The following is an 18911-nucleotide window of genomic DNA, read 5'->3' as shown; positions in this document are numbered from 1 at the left end:
CTCTCCTCCTTTCCTGTTGGTAGGAAAACACACACACACACTCGCCCGCTTCCTAAGTAGCGTCATCCTGTAAGAAAAGTAAGACTTCCCTGGATGGGGGCAGAGGGCGAGAACCGGCTTTTCCGTAATTCTGCTCTCTGCTGCTCCTCCTGTAGACGGTGAAGCGAGACCTGATCCTGACCCCAAAATTCCTCTACCTGATCGGCCGCGAGAAGGTGAAGCAAGGGCCGGATAAAGGGGCCATCAAGGAAGTCCTGAAGAGGCAAATTGAGGTGGAGCGGGTCCAGTCGGTGTCCCTGAGGTGAGCGACAGCTGGGGCAGGGAGGGCGGATTGGTGGGGAGGGCAGGCGTGCCTTCTTCCGCCTCAGCCTCCCTGGGGTCTCTGGAGCCCTTGCTGAGGTCTCTGCGGTGAGCGCCAGGCCCCCCTGGTTGCGCAGCCCAAGCTGCGGGACTCCCTCCCCCTTTGGAGCTGGACAGGCTCTCAAGATGGGCTTTATTCCATCAGTCAGCTTTCATTCGTGGAGAAAACAAAACAGCATGAACAATGTAAGGAGAGCCCTGAAGCTGGATCAGAACAAAGTTTTAGCCTTCCCCAAGCTGGTGCCCTCCAGACGGGTTGGACTGCCACAGCCGGCATTCCCTGCCTGTCTTCTCACATTCCCCTCAAAGAAGACGGAGAACAAAGCACCCTGAGCTCTTTATTGGTGGTGTTGTTTCTGTTCAGCAAGAATCAACCTCCCAGTCTATTCTCTGGGCTCATTTACAGTGGTAGCCTTCTGAGGCAGACTCTCTGAACCCGGAGCTTCCGTGTAGCCAGTGGCCCAGTAACTAGCTTCCAGCTGCTACTGGAAGCAGCAAAAAACCTAGAAATGGACTGGCGGGGGGCGGCGTTTGGAGGAACTGAGGCCTACTCGGCCTTGTGGCCTGCCAGGGTCCTGATCGCTGCTCCCCCCCCCCAAGCACCTTGCAGGACGATTTCATCATCATCCACGAGCCCCAATACGACAGCGTCCTGCAGTCTGTCTTCAAGACGGAGCTGCTGAGCTTGCTGTACAAGCGCTATGAGGAGAGGACGCAGAAGCAGCTGCCCGTCAAGTTCAGCAACCAGTGAGTAGCCGTGCACGGCAAGGCGTTGCCCCTGCTGGCTCAGGCCGAGGCGGGGCCCTCGCACTCGGCCTCGCGTTTCCAAGAGCGGACAGCAAGATGCTGCCAAGGATGAAGGTGCAAAGGGCAACAGCCCTTCCCCTTTGTGATTTGCTGTATCTGATTCTCCAGAGTGGAACGCCCCAGGATGTGGAGGCATTATCAGGGGACGTGTACCCCTGGTTGGCCACCCAGGAAACATGTGTAATGGGGCAGCTACTTAGGTTCGTATCAACGAATAAGATGGAGCCGTCTCCTCTGGGTTCCCCTTTCCAGCAGTTGGCTAGACATGCCTCTTGAAACGGAGACAGTGACCCTCCCCTGTCGCTTGCTACTTCTGGTACCCTGAGGTAGAGCACTCCCAGATATGGAAGTTTCACTGTGGCTCATAAGCTGCTAGAAGACCCGTCTTAAGAAAACACAACTTGCCTTGCTCTGTCTTGAGCTCCTTGAAGGAGGGGAGGAATTTAAAAAACAACATAATAGATAACTCTGGATTTCGTTCATTTATTATATTTTTATCCTACTCATTCTCCAAGGAACTCTGGGCTGACATCATCTCTCTCATCACCCCCGCAATTCATTGTTCCCTTTGAGCTTAGTGGTAATCTTAGCAGTAGCGGGGGGGGGGGGGGGATGAATTTTCCCAGCAACAATGTAGAGGTTTGAACTATCCCTGTTGTAATGTCAAATATGTTGGGGTGGCCTGCTGTTGAATGGGCAACAACTTACCAGTTCTAACCTTTTTCACCTCCCCCTGCTCCTGGGAGAGATGAAAAAGGCTAGAACTGGTAAGTTGTTCCAGGGGGGAACCTGAAAGGTTAGCCCCTTCCCTGTCACTCTGTGAGAAGGAGGGCTGCACAGGGTCCCACCCAAATGCTGGAGCGGAGGAGACCATTGCCTTTCCCAGCCCTGGCAGAGTAACACCCCGGCTGACTTTAATAAAATATAAGAGAAATGGGAAGAGAGATAACAAAAATACGGCAGAATTTAGCTCACGCACTACTGCAGGGGTTAAACGGATGGCCCTGCCAAGACCTTCAGTGGTGTTCCAAACAGAAGTTCCTGGCTCAGCCTCTGCTTGGCTGGAGTTCTTATCGGGTTTGTCAGAAGAAGAAACAATCCACCATGGCCTGTTTCCCGGGAAATGGGGCTCCAGCAAGATAGCAAGCTGTGTCTTCGAAGAGCCCTTCCGTCAACATCCGGCAGCTTCGGCTTCATGCTTGTTCTGAACTGCCTCCCTCCCTCTCTCCTGGAACAGCAGAGGCTTTTTATTAGTAAAGGCCCGTTCACTGAACCCACCCCATCGGCTTCCTTCTGAGCCGGCTAGCAGCTGAAGTAAGAATCTTGATGGGTTTGAGCGCCTGGGAGTTGCCCCGGTCCTCTGCGTTTTTCCCTTCCTGATGGATGCCTTTGTCCGAGTCTGTTGAGCTCCCCACAAGGGGTTTGGTTAAGTATTCCTCTCCTGGGGCCACCCCTGCTGCACACGCGTCAACACAGCGTCGTGCAGTTTTGTGCTCTCCCTGGGGACGTGGCTATGATGAGAAGCACCTGCATTTCAACACTTACCACGACACTGCTGGTTGTGGCTGAGCAGGGATTTGCACTTGAATCTCTCCGATCCTAGTCTGAGCCTCTGACCGCTGCTCCCGGGAAGCGCAAAAGCAAGGCGCAGCAGCCTTCCTGGGTGCCTGGTTCCAAGGACTTAATTTAACGGCTTGCTCTCTCTTTCCCCAAGGCTGGAATTCAAGGTGAAGAAGGACGGCTGGGGGCCGTGGGGTGCGGCCGGCTCCCGACAGATCCAGTTCCAGATCTGCCAAGGGGACTTGACTCTACTCCGTAACAACGGCAAAGTGCTGGTGGTCAGCATTGGGCCTGGCTTGCCCCGAAATGCCCGTAAGTCCGCTGTTACCTTGCTGGCAGAGGAAGAAGAGACACAGGGATGCTGGGTTTGGTCAGAACAGAGAAAGAACCGGGGAGGCGCTGATGAGCTGTGGCCGTTGATCAAGATGTTTATCGTATTAACCAACAGCTGTCCTCAAGAGAGGCAAAACGCTTCCAGGCTGCTTCGAGTTAGGAATTGCAAAAGGAATTGTTACATTAAATGATAACTTTGTTGTGGTATTTTACTGCAAATAAAGCTAACGGTGGTCCCAGCTGCGGTGCTATCAGGGGGTTGCTTTTGTGGGCACACAGGGTGGAATTGGGCACGTGGCTCTTTGGACCTGGGTCAACGCTTTTTGAGTCCTCCACCCGCCTCACAAACAGGCCAAATATCCAGTATATCTGGACAGTATCTCAGCTGTATGTTTCTCATCTTGCGCTGACAATACCAGAAAACATCAAAAAGGAAAAAATCCAAAAGTGCCTCTGAGGATGGACTGTAATAATAATTTATTTATTATGCAGATGTCTAAAATACTCATGGGCTATAAAAGTATTTATTATGAGGACCTCTAAAATGCTCAACGCGTTTCGAGACTAGGTCTCTTCCTCAGGAGCAATTGCTCTCTCAGGCGAGTCTGTTTCTGCTGGAGCTCCATCTGTTCTAGCGGCTGACGATATCAGAACACAAAGGACTACCAGCTTGGGATGGGGGAGAAGTCTCCGGCGAGTTCCTAAGGGGAGCGGAGCTGAGGGCTGTTCCCGTGATGGGTGGGGTCCAATGGTATCGGGGCCCACCTTTGCTTGCAGAGCTGACCGCAGGTGCTCCCATTTCAGGACCGACCCGGAAGGACACCAGGAAGAGCCAGTACCTGGGTGGGGCTCCTGCCCCAGGCTGGAACACCCCCACCAGTGCAGGTAAACATGTCCTCACTATCGGGGTAGGAGGGTCTCTGGGAGGGGGTGGTGGGCTTGGAGGAGTCTGCCTTCCCACATGGGCTTCCAACGTATGAAGCTCCTTTGAGATCAGACCGCGGGTCTGCGCAGCTCCGTCTCGTCCACTCTGACTTTTGGGAATGCAGCTTTTGGGGACTTGGGCAACTCTGCTACCCGAAACCCTTGTGAAGCGCCCAGAAAGCTTCAGCTATTGGGTGGTATAGAAACATAATTAACTAACTAAGAACCCAGGTCCTTGTACACGCTGGGCTTGTGGTGTACCACTGCTTTCGACCAGGTTACTTTAAGGACCCATCGCCTTTCACCCGAATGGACCTGCCCATACACTCAGATATGCTTTAAAGGCCCTGCTTGTGTGTCTGCTGGTAAAATTGGTTAGGCTGGCGAACGTAAGAGATGAGTTCTTCTCAGTGGTGGCCCCACAGTTCTGGAACTCGCTGCTGGATGATTTATGCTTAGCCCCTCGAATAGAGGCTTCGACACCAAAGTCTTCACCTGCAGCTTTTCCTTAAGAATGTGAATATCTTGTGTGATTCACAGCAGTTTCCCTCTCAGTGAATGTACCCAAATGGTATCTGATTATCATTTCTCTTTGTACGGCACTTTGTGAGGGCTTGGCCCTAAACAGCAGGCTTATAAATACATTGACTAAATAACAAGCAAATACCACTGAACTATGACCTCAGAGGTAGAGGTCAATCTTGGCATCTCTGGCTTAAGGATCTTGGCCAGCAGGGCTGGCCGAATCCTTTCTCTTGCCCGGGACTCTGAAGAGTAGACAGTCCTGGACTTGATGGACCGACAGACTGGCTCAGTAGAAGGCAGCTTCAAATCCTCATGTGTTAAGTTAGAGGATGCCTTGACTGTCTCCCAAGGTCAGTGCAGAGCATCCCTCAAGAGTGTTCCTAGCCTTTGCATAATCTCAAGATTCTCCTAATGTCCAAAACACATTTGGAACTGGGAAGAGGCATCCAACACAATGGGGAAATGTATTTGAGGAGATTTCCAAGTATGGGGTTCTCTCCTGCTCCTGAGGGTGCCTTCGGTACCAAAGGTCCCAACCTCCCAGGTTAGCAGGTGGGGTTTGTGTCCGGGCGTGATCTTCTGTTCCACATGGCAGGTGGGCTAAAGGGTGGTGCTTCTACAGGCCGGAGGTGGAGCGAGCTTCTCCAGATGTCCTCCCCTTTATCTGCTCCATATACTCAGTCCACTCAATAGTCTCTTTATAGTTCCTGGCCCCATGCATTCCTGTACGTGTCTGTACATCCTCGCTTTTCATCCAAGGGTCGCTTCCAAAGTGGCTGGTAGCAGGTTAAGCACCAACCCACACGGACAAGATCTCGAAGAACATGGGCCGCGTGCCACCAGCCAAGTAGTACTCCATGCACGCCTCCCGAGGACAGCCGTCGACTTTCTCCTGCCCTTCTTGCCAGGTTCAAAGTGGGACAGCCGCAGTGGCCGTGGGGGTGCAGGGACGAGGCCCCCCTTCCAGCACCGCCTCTCCCTGACCAGGCAGGCCAGCATGGAGCAGCCCAGCCTGCCCCGTCAGGGAGCCAGTCCCAGGGCCAGAGCCTTCCCCGTGCCGCTCAACTTGGATTTCATGAACGTCCCAGACCAAGGTGTCGCTGGGTGAGCGAGCTGCGCAGGACACACCTTTCGTGTTCTCCGTGCACCGTCCAGTGCCTGGCTGACCGGCCCCCAACCACATCCTACCCAGACTAGGCTTCTCCTCTCTCTGCATTCTTCCTTCTCTCTCTGAATGCTGATCTTGCCATATTGCCTTTGTCGTGGCCACATCTGCCAACCTCTGGGTTTCCTGATGGGCAGTTTAAGCCGGCATGAAGGGCTGAACTTCTGGTCGGGTGGAAGTGCTTTGCCTCGGAGCGCTGGCCTTTCACAAGCTCAGCTCCTTTGCATGTTTCCTTGGCTTGGCTTGGCTTGGCTTGGCTGGGCAGCCAGAAGCGTGGGGAGGCCCTGCGTAGAAGGAGAGGCTAATGGGACGGCAGCGACTTCTCCTTTACACAGCAACAAGCAGCCCTTTAGCTAACTGCATATTTGGGGGCGGCTGCCCTCCTTCTGTTTCAAGGGTGGGGCGTGTGTAGGTGGTCCCCTCAGCAGGGTGAGGTTAAAGGGATAAAGACGGGGAATCTCTCCAGGCCCCAGCATTGCCTTTGACTGCTTCCCGTGCCCCCCTCCATCCTCTCCAGCCTCCAGCGGCGCCTCTCCAAGGAAGCCAAGCCCATTCCGGGAGGAGGCCGGGCCAAACCCAAACCAAGGCCAAAGCCTCGGCCACGCCTTCCCCAGTGCCGGGCGCTGTACGCCTACGACGCACAGGACACGGACGAACTCAGCTTCAATGCTGACGATTTCATTGAAATCATCAAGGAAGGTAAGCAGAGGGGTGTTTTTTTCAGTGGGGGGGCGGGATCTTAAATATGCCTTGCTTCCTCTGCCCAAGCTGGAGTTAAAAGCAGCAATTAGCCAAGTACAGCGGCAGTTTTAACTCTGAGGACAACGTGCCGCAGAGCAATACGGGGGAAGCCATGGGTCCAAGGACCTGCTTGTGGGCTTCCAAGGGGGCACCTGGCTGACCACTGTTGGTAGCAGGATGCTGGGCTGGATGAGCCTTTGGTCTGCCCTTCAGCTGTTACCTACGGCAGTTGGATGCAACCTCCATGTCCAGGGGCAGCAGACAGTCTATGACCCTCATGCTGTGCTGGTGGATGTCTGGCTGGCCGCCGCTGGAAACCAGGTGCTTGGCTAGGTAGACCCACATTGCAAGGCAAATCCTTCTACTCTCAGTCACGTCTTCCAGCAGCTGTTAGCTGCCAGAGGCTGATGGACCTTCCGTACTGATCCAGGGGCCGCCTACCTTTTTGGGTACCCCGTGCAGTAAGCAAACTGGGGATGTCTTGCCTGCAGCCTTCCTTGGAAGCATCCGGCTGGAAACCAGACTTCTGGTTGGATCCAGTGGGCTGCTCTGAGGTCTGAGCTTTTACCAGGAACATGGATTACGCTTCATGTTGTTGTTGTTGTTCATGGCACACAGCTAACCACTCCCGGCCTTCCTCCTCCTCTCGGCAGACCCTTCTGGCTGGTGGCAGGGCCGCATCCGTGGCAAAGAAGGCTTGTTCCCGGGGAACTACGTGGAGAAAATCTGAGAGGACGCCGCTGACTCTCTCCTGGGCTGCTACGAGGGGCGAACGGAGGCTGTCCCTTAGTGCTGCTCACCAGTTGCTCTGGACTTTGTCTCGAGGCTGGAAGGCCCCAGAGGGGATCCCAGGAGGAAGCTGCAGGCTGGAGAAGGGACTCCGGCCACCAAGAGAGCATCTTTGTGGCTGGCATCGATGGGAAGTCAGATTCCTAGGTCACCTGGACAGGTTAGGCAATTCTTTTAAAACCCCGAGAAAGCAGCCAGGATGAAACGCTTGCCTTGCCTTCCGTTGTTCAAGGACAAGTCACGTTTCTTTTGTATATTAACAGCCGCCCCGCTGCCTTAAAAGCCATGCCGGTGAATGCCAGCATGCCAGAACTTGAGTTCAGGAAAGGGGGAAAGCTTGGATTTCACTCACATCCACTGTGGAAATATATCTGCGGGAAAAAACAGTGTCAAGCCCAAAATGTCCAGGGGGAGAAGAAATGCGGGCTTAATAAGAGTTTTAAAAGCAAATGAAAGACTTCCTCTGCTGTACAGGGTGGGGTTTGCTTTCTGCACTCACCCAGGTAATTTGTGTGTCATGAGAGTTTCCTGCCAAAGGCACCCCAAAAACCCAACAACAGCAGAAACAGAAGTCTGGAGGCTGGCATTTGAGCAGGTGGAGGGAACACACAATCTGCAAATGAAATAAATTATCTACTTCAGGGCCCCTTTCTGTGAGTGGATGTTATCCGTAGGTGCATTTTTATAAAAACAGGATCCAGTTTGGACTTCACTGGAAAAGGGATCCAAGATGAACATTCTGATAATTCGCTTGTGGAACTCGCAACCACAAGGTGTAGCGATAGCCGTGGTTGAGACGGTTGTAAAAGAGGTTTAGTCAAATCTGTGGAGGAAGAAACCAAAGGCTGCTAGTTATGATGGCCATGTGGAACCTCATTGTCCAGGAGCAGTATATCTGAGTGCCAGGTGTTGTAGGGGGCAAGTGATAGGAGAAAACTGTTGCGTTCATGCCCTGCTCCTCAGAGGCCTCTGCTGAGAGATACTGGACTAGATGGATCTTTGGTTTGATCCAGCAGAGCACTTCTTATGTTCTTAGGTGGAACACAGAGCATAAAGTGGTCTGTTGGGGTGTACGTCTGCACTCAGACACACTGCAGAGCCTCTTCTGTGATGGACCCCAAAGATGCCTGTTCAGAAAATGGCGCTGGTGCATTTTCTTGAGCAACCCCATGTTCTAGTTTAGACAGCACTCATGCCTTCTCCGTAAGCCATGCTCTAAATTCCACATGTCCCTTTCAAGGGTTCGTTCGACCTCAGGAGGGACAGACATCAACCCCTTTGGCACGCTCGGCCCAAGCTACAAAACATGGCTGAGTTTAATTCACTGGGAAATGGACAGCAGGGGGTATAATTCTGAGGCTGGGTAGGGCCCGTCTGAAAGATTTTTATAACAGCTGCCACACAGGTGAGGGAGTAAAAATGCGGATTTCTTCTGAACATCGACTCATTGTTTGCAGATGTTTGAAGAAATGCAAATATGTTGAATGCAAAACCTTTGCTGCCAAATCTGACCCCCGAAGGCTTTCGCTGTGTTGGCGTCCCTTGCTTAGATTTTGGCAGACGTCATCAGGGAAGCTCATCAGCTCGCAACGGAGTAGTATTAGTTACCTTCCATATCCAGTCTCAACTAGAGTCGGATACCAAAACTGACCAAAATAATCAAGAGGAAGAAGCCTGTTCTGTATATAGAATGGCTCCAACGTTTGGGGCTTTTTAGGTAAAGCAACAGCCCCACCCCCCAAAGGGAAGCCATGCTGAGAGGTTTATAAAATGACGCACAGTGCGGGGAAAAAAGGGTTAGAGAGGTTTTTCTTCCTTTTAGTACTAGAACTTGGGGTCGCTCAACAGCAATCGATTCTCAGGACAGACGAATTTATGATGGCTGGAAATGATGGGAGTTGCAGTCCAACACATTTGGGCGGGGAGGAGCAGGTTGGCGAGCGATGGACTGCATGAACCATTGCTCTTATCCAGGTGTTCTGCTGTTCTTAAAACCAACATATGAAAATGCTCAAATCAAGGGCCAGGACTTGAATATTCAGAAAATACCTGTGCATTTCGCATCAAAAGTGGCAGAGTAGAATTTTAGGAAATATACATTTGCGCTCTTCATTTGCTCCCCACCCCCCGCCCCCGATGAAATGATGGGACAATAATTTTTTTGCCTCCGAAGCAGAAACAAGCCAGCACTGTTGGTCCCTGGTTAGAAGTCAAAGCTGCAGGATCAGTTTCAGTCACGACCAGCTCTGGAAGGGGGGTTACACCACTAGAAGATTTTAATTGCATTGTTACTACAGCAAAAGGAGTTACCTGAGAGACTTTTCAGTGACCAATTTTTTTTTAATGTAGCATAATATTCAGCTCACAGTCGTGACCGCCCCCCCTCACCGGACCCCCCCCCTCCATTTTTCACCCGCTAGAAAACAAATATACAGAATTCATAGTCTCTTTTTGTTTCTTTAAAAAAACGAAACAGCCACAAAATATACCTAAAGGCACTGAAGTGCGTGCAAGGGGGAAAAAAAGAATAAAAGGGTTGGAATTCAATCATCAATAATTACAAAGCATTTTTTTTTCTGCAGCCCTAAAACGATAGAAATTTCTATGAAACATCATTTACACTTTCAGCTATTTAAAAAAATCTTTTTCTTTAAATTAAAAAAGGGGGTGAGTTGTGTGAATCAGTAGGTGGTTGGCAAGAGTTGCCAAAATAAATGAACAACTTTACCTGGGGGGTGGGGCTGAAAGAGAAGGGGGGGGGAAGCCTACTGGGGATTTTAATGGAAGTGAAGGTGAGCTCATGCAGTAGTTGAAGGTAAGAATAGCTCTATGGGGTCGTTGCCCCCCCCCCCCCCGGTGATTCTGCTCTGGCAAAGCTTTCTTGCAAAGGCGCCCCATTGAGAACCGATGTTTAAACAAGATGTTCTGCGGGCTGCAATTAAGCAGCTGGAATCAGACAGTTCATTTCGTCCCTCTCTCCCCAACCCATCTCTACTCCTTGTCTTGGTTTTTTGAAAGACGTTCCTCTCCCTTGCCTCTCCGTGACAAAAGAAGAAAAAAGCAGACCGGCAAAGTCCCTGCTAGGATCTGTCACGTAGGCGTTCTTGTACATTTGTTCTGTGCCTGCCGCTGAACAAACCGCTGTCCTGTGCCACGGCCTCCAGTCCAGCTCAGTGTTTCTGTTGAAACCAAGATTGGTGCGGCAAACAACTCCAATTGCAATTCAACAGGACTGAGTCTCACTTAACTTGTGCCGGATTGGGGCGTACTGGACAGCGGGGAAGGAAAGTGGTGGTGGAAATATTCTTTGCGACAACCATACCCACCTCCATCCCTTTCACAAAAGCTTGGCAATGGGAGATGATCTCAACTTATGCTCGTGCAAGAGATCCACGTACTCCTTAATCCTGCATGCGCTCCCAAAGATGTGGTACATTTACTTTGGTCTACATTTAGGGGTAAAGGGTCGACTTCTGCAACGTTTGGAAGTTAAGGGGGGGGGATTAACAGGTCACCATGCTGGGCACAAAGAGCAAGAGATGGGGAATGCTTCTGCCATTGCTAAATTTCTGTGGGTCAGGTTCCTCTCAAAAAACACAGGATTTCCCCCCCCTAGTGCCCAAGTCTCAGTCAGGCCCCCTCTCCCTCAATAAATCAGACTAGATGAAAAACCTGCTGTTAATGATCAATAGCCCACTTATGGAAGGCACTCCCTCGTTAGCTGTAATGCCCTTTATAGGCCAATTATAGGTTGTGAGTTCAAATCCCCTTACTTGGGGCACATGCTGTTTGCCTTATCAAGACCACTTGGGAGTTTGAGTCTAGAATGACCCTCCAAGGTCCATGTTTGTAACTCTTGGTAGGGCTGAAAGAGCAGCTGGTCACTTAGAACCCAAGGTTCGGGGGTTCAAATTCCCCGTCCCCAAATAGCTGCCATTCATTTAAAGAGTTGTGAGAACAGGGCGCTTGCATCTTGGAAACAGATTCTGCAAACAGAATGTCAAATTCTGCAATTGGTGTTGAGAATTGAGGATGCAGCAGGGAGGGTAAGATGGAGTTGTGTTACATCCCGAGGCATGTATGTGTGTGAGACTGTCTCCTAGCAATCTCCTCCCGTCCCTGCAAAATGACTGGACAAGAACATACAGCTTTTCCCAATAATTGCTGATTTTCTCAGCATGAAACTCTGTATCGGTACACGCCGATTAAAGCGTTCCATGCTATTCTCTACTGTCCAGGTCAGGCCCAAGCGTGGCCATAGAATCACAGAATAGTAGGGTTGGAAGGGGCCTACAAGACCATCGAGTCCAACCCCCTGCCCAATGCAGGAATCCAAGTCAGAGCATCCCTGACAGCTGGCCACATGAACCTAACTGCAATAGCCAACGCTACTCGCCCCAGCCCCTGCGTGAAAGAAGGCAGGGTAGATGGCATAGAGGCCAAAGGGCAGTTGGACCCTTTGGTGTAGCGATGGGTAAGGACTCAGTGGTGCACCCCATCATGCCCATATGGTGATCTCTCAGGACCGGGGTGGGGACATGGGGACCCTTCCTGGATGGGGTCCCTCATTCCTGCCCATGGCATGCACCCCCCCCCCCAAATCCTGATCTGGCCATCTTTTTGAGTGCAGCGAGGGTTCATCCACTGGGAATGGGCGAAGAGGCCTTGAAGATGGGTAACCATGACTGCCTGAGGACATTTTGCTAACAGATGCCTGTATTAATTTCTGCTTGCCAGGCTGCTCTTAAAAGGCACAGCCATGGGGCCAGTAAAAGGGGGGGGGGAATCTAGCAGCCCCTAAAACCACCAGAAATCCAATGTTCTGGACATTTCCACTTTCCGATTGCAGGATTTTGACCATCCAACCGCAGAATTGGAATTCTGCAGAATTTTGCTTCTTGCAAAAGCTTCCTTATTGCCCAAATCAAAGGTTCTATTAAACAGCAGTGGTTTCCAGGTGGCTGTTCATTCTTTCCCCTGCAGTTGGTTGCCATGAATGAAAACAGGGTGCTCAATGAAAGGCTCCTACATTGCATCACGGTCAACAGTAGTTGGAGCTACAGCTCTCCAAGTTCAGCTGTTAGAAGTTGACACACCTGGAGATTTGGGATCCATCTCAGCAATTCTGAACTACCGACAGGTGAGAGCAATATAGCCAAGGGTGTGCTGTGAGGAGGAGACCTTTTTCTCCTGAAAGGCGGCTCTGGATCAGACCCTCAAATATATGTTCCAAATAAACTTCTCACGCTAGCTGGTATAGTACAGTAGGAAAAAAGAGCTTGCTTGTAGTGCCAGAGGCTCTACAAGTCCTCTTAGGTGGATTGGGTACTTTTTTGCCTTGCCATAATCGCTCTGGAGGTCAGAGACTCTAGAACGGCTCTCTGTGATTTATGTTCTTGGTAGGGCTGAGTGGAAAGACAGCTGGTCACTTAGAAGCCACACAATGGGGGCGAGGCCAAATCCTCTTGGCGCATTCAGCTCTGACCACTTGCAGGATCCCCTAGAGAAGAAACTTTCCCTAAGTAGCTCCAGTGGCTCTAGAGAATGGCGAGAAGCCAGGGGTTGCCAGTTCAAGTCATGACTGGTGCCTTCAGCATCTCTCTCTCTTTTGCCCACAAAGACTGTTGAAGAGTTAAGCCTCAAATGTAAGTTCTGAAGAGGTTCAACAGCTGGTTTAGCACGGTGGGGAAGGGTGCCTGGCTGCAGAGTTCACTGTCTGTGAGTTCAAATCCCTGCTTGTGTGGCCTGGGAGAAGGGCCAGCTGGAGAGCACATAATAGTCAGTGGCTGATGGGGTGCCGAGTGCCCAGGGAAAAAGGCACAGCTTGCCCAGGGCTGCACAGGTGGCAGGGCACATAACCCCATCAGCCACTTGCTGTGGGATGAGCTCGGCTGGCCCCTCTCCTGGGGCCCACAGCGGGGATCAAACTCATGACTGCTAGCCTCACAGGCATGCGCCTTACCCACTGTGCTACACCAGCACTTGGGAGAAGCGCTTTGGAGCTTGTATTTGAGGCTTAACTCTTCAGCAGCCTTGAGAAGACCAAAAAGCATTAAAGGGGATTGGAACTCAGAGACTCTGGCTCTGCAGTCGGGCACCCTTCTCCACTGGGCTACACCAGCTGTTTGGAGAGTCCCTTTGGAACTTATACTTGAGGCTTAACTCCTCAAGGACCTTTCCAGGCAAAAAGCACACAAGTCAAGGAGGGGATTTGCGCTCCCAGCCTGCAGATCTACAAGCAGGCACCTTTCCCCACTGTGCTAAACCAAGTGTTGGGAGAGGTTCCGCAGAAGTTATATTTAACTCTTCAGCGCCCTCTAGAAGGTAAAAAACGCTCCACCCTTCTCAGGGGATTTGAACTCTCGGCATCTGGCTCCACAGCCAGGCGCCTTCCCTACTTCGCCCTAGTGGACGCTGGGAACTCTTCAGAACTTGCATTTGAGGCTCCACTCCTCAGCAGCCTTTCAGCTGTGAGATCAAATCTTTTGGAAGCGCTGCTGGGATTGAAGCCTTGCGTTCACCATTCCCAGAGAAGCTTGCAATGCCTGGTGTGGCTCACTGGAGGGGCTGGCTTAAAAGCCCATGTAAGCATGAATTCAAATCCCCTCGAGTAATTTGAGAGGCACCTGTGAGGAGTGGGAATGGCCATTTCTTTATTCAGAAGTTTTAAATTCTGCCTTTGAATCAAATTAATCTCAAGGTTGCAGGCTGGCCTTCCTCTTCCCATGGGAGGCAGGGAGTACAACCTGGTTGTACTTGGGAGGGTCTTGGGAGTCCTGGCCAAGGGATGAGGCCACAGCACGCTCATGAACAAGTCATCCCGATTAAGCCTGCTATCGCCACCACCCAGCCAAAGTTTCAAAGGTGCCCACTTGCTCCTAGGGAGTTACGGGCCCTCCTCCCAGGAAGAGGGACAGGGCCAGCTGATTGCCCCCGCCAAACTGAGGGGTGGCTCAAGCACTCTGTAGCATGGCTAACGAAGCACACGGGACAAGAAACGAGAATCCCTCACCAAGACAGCAAAGCGGAAAGCTAGTTCGCCAGCAGCATTTTCAGCGTACATCCGATAGCTAAAAAAGGCATCGCTAAGGCGGTCACACCAGGACCAGATTCAAAGGTCTGAGCTTGTAACTTTGGCTTCCACCGCCAGCCTCTTCCACCTCCTGTCACTGGGCTATTCCAGCTGTTCAAAGCTTCTCCTACAAGGCTATACTGATGGGTGCTACGTTCAGAGGCAGCATGTTCCTGAACACCAGTTGCTGGGGAGTGACGGGCTCAGGGCTGTTGCACTCATGTCCTGCTTGTGGGCTTCCCATCGCAGCATCTGGTTGGTCACTGTGGGAAAGCAGGATACAGGAGATGGGCCTTTGGTGGGATCCAGCATGGCTAGGACCTCCTTCCCCAACGATGTCCTGTGGAACTGTTGGGTTTACAACTCCTGTCATGCCATCAATGACGTGCATTGTCGGTCAACGGATCTGGAGGGTTGAGGAAGGCTGTACAAGGGGCCACTCCAAAGGGGATGTTGTCCAGCTAATAAGGAGAAAGGACCTCAAAGCAACCAGGTGAGATTTCAAGATGCAACCAGTTAGCTCAAATCCACCTTGCCTGTTTTAATTCCTGGCCTTGATAATCAGGCAACCAAGCTCGAGATTCTAGGGTACCCTTTACTCGTTCCTGCAATCCAGTGGTTGGGTGTCTGGAAGCAGAGCCCACGTTTTGAGTGTTCAGATCCATGGGGATCCCTCCCCACGCTTTTCATTCCTTTCTCTTTTAGCACTCGTATGCCCAGTTGTACAGCCAACCTCCTTCTGCCACTGATCCATGAATCCTCCCCAAAGTTCATTCAACGGGCATCGCTGGCAGGCCCATACGGAATGAAAATGCCAACGTGGAGGATCTAGCTGGGTTACATAAACCAACCAAGAAGCACCTTAAGGGATGCTACAGGGCTACGTGGTCTTTTTTTTTTTTTCCCCAAGGGCCTCAGGTGTGAACAGTGAGAGCTCAGCCCACCATCTTCCTACTCACTGGGCCATGAAAGCAACCCAGATTCCTATAGCGTCTCAAAAGACTACCCAAGACACTTTCATGGTACAGAGTCTACTTTGGCAGATGTCGGAAGAGTGAACTAAGTGAGGAGAACTGAGTGCATCTCCTTTTTCTTTCTTAAACTTGGGGGAAACGACAAGCCATGGAAGAGCGAGCTGGAGCAAGGTCAGAGTATGGAGTAGAGCATCCACGAATCCAATCCGATGGATACAAGAGCAGACTGGCGCTGGTGTGACCTGCTCCATCCTAGCAGCCAGTGATGACCAGGCGCAGCAAGATCAAGTGCAGTGGTCTGTAGCGAGGCAGCCCCGTTTCGGGATGCGTAGCAACCGTTGCCACTGGGTTCCAATTCTCCCATCCCAGGCTGGACTCTCATTCTGAAACTCTCACTTGGGGCTATGGAGACATCAAACTGCTTCCCCACTGGATTCTGAGGACTACACCCTTTTTAGAACATCCCACTGCGGTCTGTTTATCCTTCTGTATTCAAATCAGGCCGTTCAGCAGATGTAAGTGAATCGTAGCGCATGGTTGAAGGAGGAGACAGATTACATTTTTTAAGTGAGGAAGTGTGCAGGTCAGCAAGGCCTGGATGGTTTTGCTGATGGATGTTTGGTCACAGTTGTTGTGACCCAAACAGTTCCAGGCACAGGGCTGGCACCTGTGTTTTGGATCTCCATTTGGTGGTGGTTCATTAGTGCTGAGGAATGACTACTGCAGATTTGGGGTCTGGGAGGAAGGATGGGCCTGCTGCCCGAAAGGAGCAAGAATCATAGAATAGTAGGGTTGGAAGGGGCCTTCGAGTCCAACCCCCTTCTCAGTGCAGGAATCCCAGTCAGAGCATCCCTGACAGGTGGCTGTCCAGCCTCATCCGGAATGCCTCCAGTGTGGGAGAGCCCACCGCCTCCCTAGGGAATGGGTTCCACTGTCGTCTTGCTCTAACAGTCAGGAGGTTTTTCCTGATGTTCAGCCGGAATCTGGCTTCCTGTCAGTTGAGCCCATTCTTCCGTGTCCTGCACTCCGGGATGATTGAGAATTCTAGCAGCTCCAATCTGTATCTACAACCCACTGGCTGAAAAAATAGGTTCCTTTGGCTCATGAGACACAGCGCAGCCAGTTTCATGAGCACCTAGAAGCAATTCTAAAATCCCAGTTTCTAATGTGAAAAGGACCAAAAAGCCAACCACAGAGGTGAACTTGCAGCTGTTTGCACCACAGACGACTCCTTTTAGCTGCTGGGTAACGGAAGTGACTCACTCTGCGATCCTGAGCATACTTCCTAGGAAGTAAATCCCACCAAATGCTATGGGACCTACTTTCCAGTAGATAGGATTTAGGGTTAGGCTGAAACTGTGGAAAGTCATGAAGCAGGGCAGAAAAGGCATTAAAAGCTGATCCGGGGGGATTTGAACTCACAATTGTAGGTTCTGACAGCCAACCACTGGACTACAACAGCTAGTTAAGATGGCCCCCGCCCTCCCACAGGACGCCCCATCCATTTGCAGGTGGGCATTTTGCCCCCCCCCCCCCGAGCAGGAGAAAGGAATGGACACCAAACAGGTGAATTCTACCTCGCAGTCGATTATATGAACTGCCACCATCCCGTCTGAGTGAGCATAATACACAGCAGTAAAATATTTATTCCTTGGCTTAGCCTACTGTTTGATATGTTACGGTTAGGATGTAAATAAAATAAAAATTTAAAAAGGAACTTTGACGCCCCCCCCCCCCCCCCGGCCCCCATTTCTCTCTAACCATTTGCCAAAGAGAAAACGGTCTCGCAGAATGAGTAATAGATGTGCGACTATTATTTTCCAAAATAAGAAGTTACAACAGTCATTGGACCTGTTTTTTTAAGTTATATGTTACAAGATTTGTTTAAAGGACACACACTTGGTTAATAAGCATTAGTGATGAGTCAAAAACAAAAAGAAAATTCAAGTTACTAAAATAATCACTTGTGCACAAATTAAAGAGAGACAGACAAGAGACACTCACTCCCGCCCTGAACTGAAATCCCTTAAGATAAAGAAGAGAAGTAATTTCCCCCCATCTTCCACACATGATTCAACGGCGGGCTGGGGAGGGGGGAAGTTTAAAGTGGAGGGAAGTTTAAAGTACAGCAATATATCTTTCCAAACCATTATCAAAATCTGAAGTTCAACACTGGTTAGAATTTTTAAAAAAGGGAGGGGGTTATGTGCCAACTTGCCAGATTTTGGTCACATAATCTAGGAATGCTTGTCTACCAGAGATGAAGAAAGAAGAGGGGATGCCAAGATGGTGAAGGAATTGGTGGTGGAAGGAGAAAAGAGCAGAGGGCAGAGACTCAAAACCATGATCAACAGCGATGTGAGCAGCGTGGCAGACAAACTGCCCCTCTGGAACCGGGGTTTGTCAACGTATGATTCACCAGCTGGTCCGCCTGTAAGGTGAAGCTGGCTGTGGTGTGCCATTAAGGTGGCAGAGGGACAGCTCTGATCTGATCAGGGAGCTGCAGCGCACAGGCCTTACCGAATTGCGCGGGAGCACGACTGTTCCTGTTCATTTCAGAAGCGCCTCCCTGTGGACCGTGTTAAGCCACAGAACCCTTTGGGGTCCTCCCCTCCCCCGACGTTAAGGGCAAGGTTTCAAGCCCCCCCAGGGGCACTGCTCACATCGTCACAGCAGGGGCTGCGTCCTATTTTAAGACCCACTCCTTGAGTTCTGAAATGTACACAATGCTGGGTGTCTGTGTAAGAGAGAGAAAAGGGAACCAGACACACACGTATTTGTAACGGGGGAAACGATCATTTAGAGCCTTCACAGTGGAAAGCCTCCCCAACACGATGGGTCTGTTCTGGGCTCGACCCTTTTTCGACCGCAAGCGGAAAACAGAGTGCCGGAACACCCCTTGTATAAAATACCCCCAAACAAAGAAATCTTTGCACTCCATGGAAACAACTGACTCTAGAACCTTCTCTCCCCAACATACTCATTGTCTGCATACACCCGCAGGTGGGGAACCAGCGGCCCGCCAGATCTTGGACTCTAAGTCCCATCACCCCAGCCAGCATGGCCTATGATCAGGGTCATGGGACCTGCAGTCCAAAACATCTGGAGAGAACCAGGCTGCCTGCCCCTGAACTAGATGGAGAAACCTGATGTGAAGCACTTGCTGGTCTGTTACAGATCAGACCCACATCTGGCCACCAAGACTGTCTTTCTCTTCCACGGAAGCTTTGGAGTCGGTGGGGTGAATCCAGACGAACCATTCCTGACCACCCCCCCGATGCAACGGGGCCCCGGAAACGGAGGCCCCGGGTCGAGGAAGGGAGCTCTAAACTAGCCACAGTGAAATGAACCGTCCTTAACTGGACCCGCTCAGACAAGCTGCTTTGAGCATTCGAGAGGTCCCTCTTACGCACCTGCTGTTTCTCCTCTCTAACCTTGGCTTCCAACAATACTTGGGCAGGCGGGTTTGGCCCAGGAACTGGTTGTTACTGACTCAGCTCCAGGAGATCATTCCCCTCCAACCTGGCAATCTCCACATGCATGTGGAATACAATTCTCACCCAGCATGCTAGCTGGGGATGATAGGGGTTCAGTCCACACATATCTGGAGGGTGCTGGGTTGAAAGAGGGTGGAGTTGTAGTCCAGCAACTCTGGAAGTCA

The 18911-nt window shown here is 51.2% G+C and overlaps 1 protein-coding gene across 1 annotated transcript in view; it reads left to right on the top strand.

Moving 5' to 3' along the window:
• LOC146334664 (unconventional myosin-Ie-like) overlaps positions 1–9748 on the top strand; it is a 46643-nt gene extending 36895 nt beyond the window's left edge. Inside the window, exons 22-28 of the mRNA XM_084824021.1 lie at positions 156–301; positions 961–1107; positions 2882–3039; positions 3865–3945; positions 5418–5613; positions 6192–6373; positions 7069–9748. Coding sequence (XP_084680147.1) covers positions 156–301; positions 961–1107; positions 2882–3039; positions 3865–3945; positions 5418–5613; positions 6192–6373; positions 7069–7145 — 987 coding nt within the window. The 3' untranslated portion in view covers positions 7146–9748. The remainder of the gene's footprint in view (positions 1–155; positions 302–960; positions 1108–2881; positions 3040–3864; positions 3946–5417; positions 5614–6191; positions 6374–7068) is intronic.
• Positions 9749–18911: the final 9163 nt, after the last annotated feature.

Source organism: Heloderma suspectum, chromosome 17, assembly GCF_057233095.1.
Source record: "Heloderma suspectum isolate Gila_16-S chromosome 17, 16-S_ref, whole genome shotgun sequence".
In the NCBI taxonomy this organism is placed as follows: Eukaryota; Metazoa; Chordata; class Lepidosauria; order Squamata; family Helodermatidae; genus Heloderma; species Heloderma suspectum.
Note: the sequence above shows the minus strand (reverse complement) of the source record. Positions and strands in the feature narration are given on the sequence as shown.